Source organism: Nanorana parkeri, unplaced genomic scaffold (assembly GCF_000935625.1).
Source record: "Nanorana parkeri isolate BGI_ZX_2015 unplaced genomic scaffold, ASM93562v1 scaffold1454, whole genome shotgun sequence".
NCBI lineage: Eukaryota > Metazoa > Chordata > Amphibia > Anura > Dicroglossidae > Nanorana > Nanorana parkeri.
In genome coordinates, this window is record NW_017307722.1 from 383,652 (window position 1) to 385,325 (window position 1,674).

At 42.5% G+C, this 1,674-nt stretch overlaps 1 protein-coding gene across 2 annotated transcripts in view; it reads right to left on the minus strand.

Moving 5' to 3' along the window:
• The window catches only part of TRA2A (transformer 2 alpha homolog), a 22,559-nt gene that overhangs the window by 526 nt on the left and 20,359 nt on the right, over positions 1 to 1,674 (minus strand). Inside the window, exon 7 of one of the 2 annotated variants that reach the window (XM_018570104.1) lies at positions 1,419 to 1,486. In XM_018570104.1, the coding sequence (XP_018425606.1) occupies positions 1,419 to 1,486 (68 nt within the window). Of the gene's footprint in view, positions 1 to 1,418; positions 1,490 to 1,674 lie in introns of both variants that reach the window. The other variant, XM_018570103.1, reaches the window with a different exon arrangement.

The window sequence follows — 1,674 nt, forward strand, 5'->3', positions numbered from 1 at the left end:
GTAACATACACCAAACAGATCCCCGAACTTCACTGGTCCTTTTCAAAAATCTATTTAGCTGGCCAATGTATCCCACCACCTTGCATTATTTACATGGAAGCTAAACATTTGCAAACAGGCTTGAGCTTTTTGCAAAGCAGCCAAGGGGTTTACCAGTGGGCGGCTGGGTAGATATTGAAGAAACAGCTGCATACTATTGAAAAGACTGCATACCGATAATAACTAGAAGCCTGTGGTGTAGAAAATATGCACCATTAGTGAAATATGCAGCATGGGGAGCAGGGATCTTATCCAATCTCTATTGGGTTCTGTTAATGCACTTTAGGCCTGTTTACATTTGTAAATTGTGTTATGCCTAGCATAAAAAGGCAGCCCAGCCATTTGAATAGAATGTCAATGAAATCACAATGCACCTCAACACACCATTGCATGTGCACTGTATTGGTGCAAATGGACCATTAGAAGCAAGAAAACATACAAGACTAAACAAATTTACAAGGCAAAAAAACACACATTTCAGATACCCTCCAACTTTTACCTGGATGTTAAAGGCGAATATCAAAATGCCACAAATAAGCTCGTACAATTGTAATTGTGCCTATTTTTCCATGTTTGGTGTTCCTACTAAGGATACACTGTACTGAGAATTTATAGGATGCTACTACTCACCACCTTCAGAAATGCAATTTATCGGAGTTTCTGCCATGGTTTTAAGTAGGGATGTACAGATACAGTACTAGTATCCGTGCCGAGTACTCTCCCAAAATGCTCCGATGCCTTCCCCGATACCCGAGCTTCCGGTATCAGGAAGCCGGACAGAGTCATTACCCGACTCCCCCCGGCTTTCTGATTGGCCAGAAAGCTGGCTTCCCGACCAATCAGGAAGCCGGGTGCCGTGTAATGACTTGTTGCCTGGCTTGCGGATTGGGCAGCTTTTCGACTAATCAGGCAACCGGCCAACGAGTCATTACACGGCTTACAGATTGGACAGAAAGCCGGCTCCATGCTTCCTCATCACTTGGTGACGAGGGAGCATAGAGACTGCTTCCCTGCTAATCGGGAAGCCGAGTGGCGAGTCATTACACACCGCCTGGCTTCCTTAATGGGACTTCCAGTATAGTTAATGGCAAGTACCGGGGGGAAAAATATATTGGTGCTCTTAACGGAAAAAACTGTATCTGTGCATCCCCAGTTTTATGTCAGAGACCTGGTAGAAGAAAATTAGATGAATATCAGACGGTTATACTTGTTCCAGACCAGTGACTCCGTTTTAAAGCAAATAAATTATATTAACTACTGGTTTTGTTGAGAAGCCCGTTTCGTACAGGTTTTAAACATTTGTATCATTATTTTTTTTAAACATAATGTAAATACTTTTGATATAAAGTAAGAAAATGCTTGGTTCAGATTGTACTCACTTGGACTGTATGAGCGGGACCTTGACCTAGATCTGTATCGGCTGTAGTATGGGGAGGGTGAACGTCTCCTGCTAAAAAGGATACGACAAAAGGAATTTGAAGCAATTTTTCTCATAACCCGAATAAAATGTTCTCTCAAACACTAACGTAACAATACTATCGCTCATTGTACACATACGGAAATTCATTTTTCCAAGGCAAAGTCTAGGATGGTACGGTAGGAAACACAATCTACACTGCGGATCGAGGGCGTGGG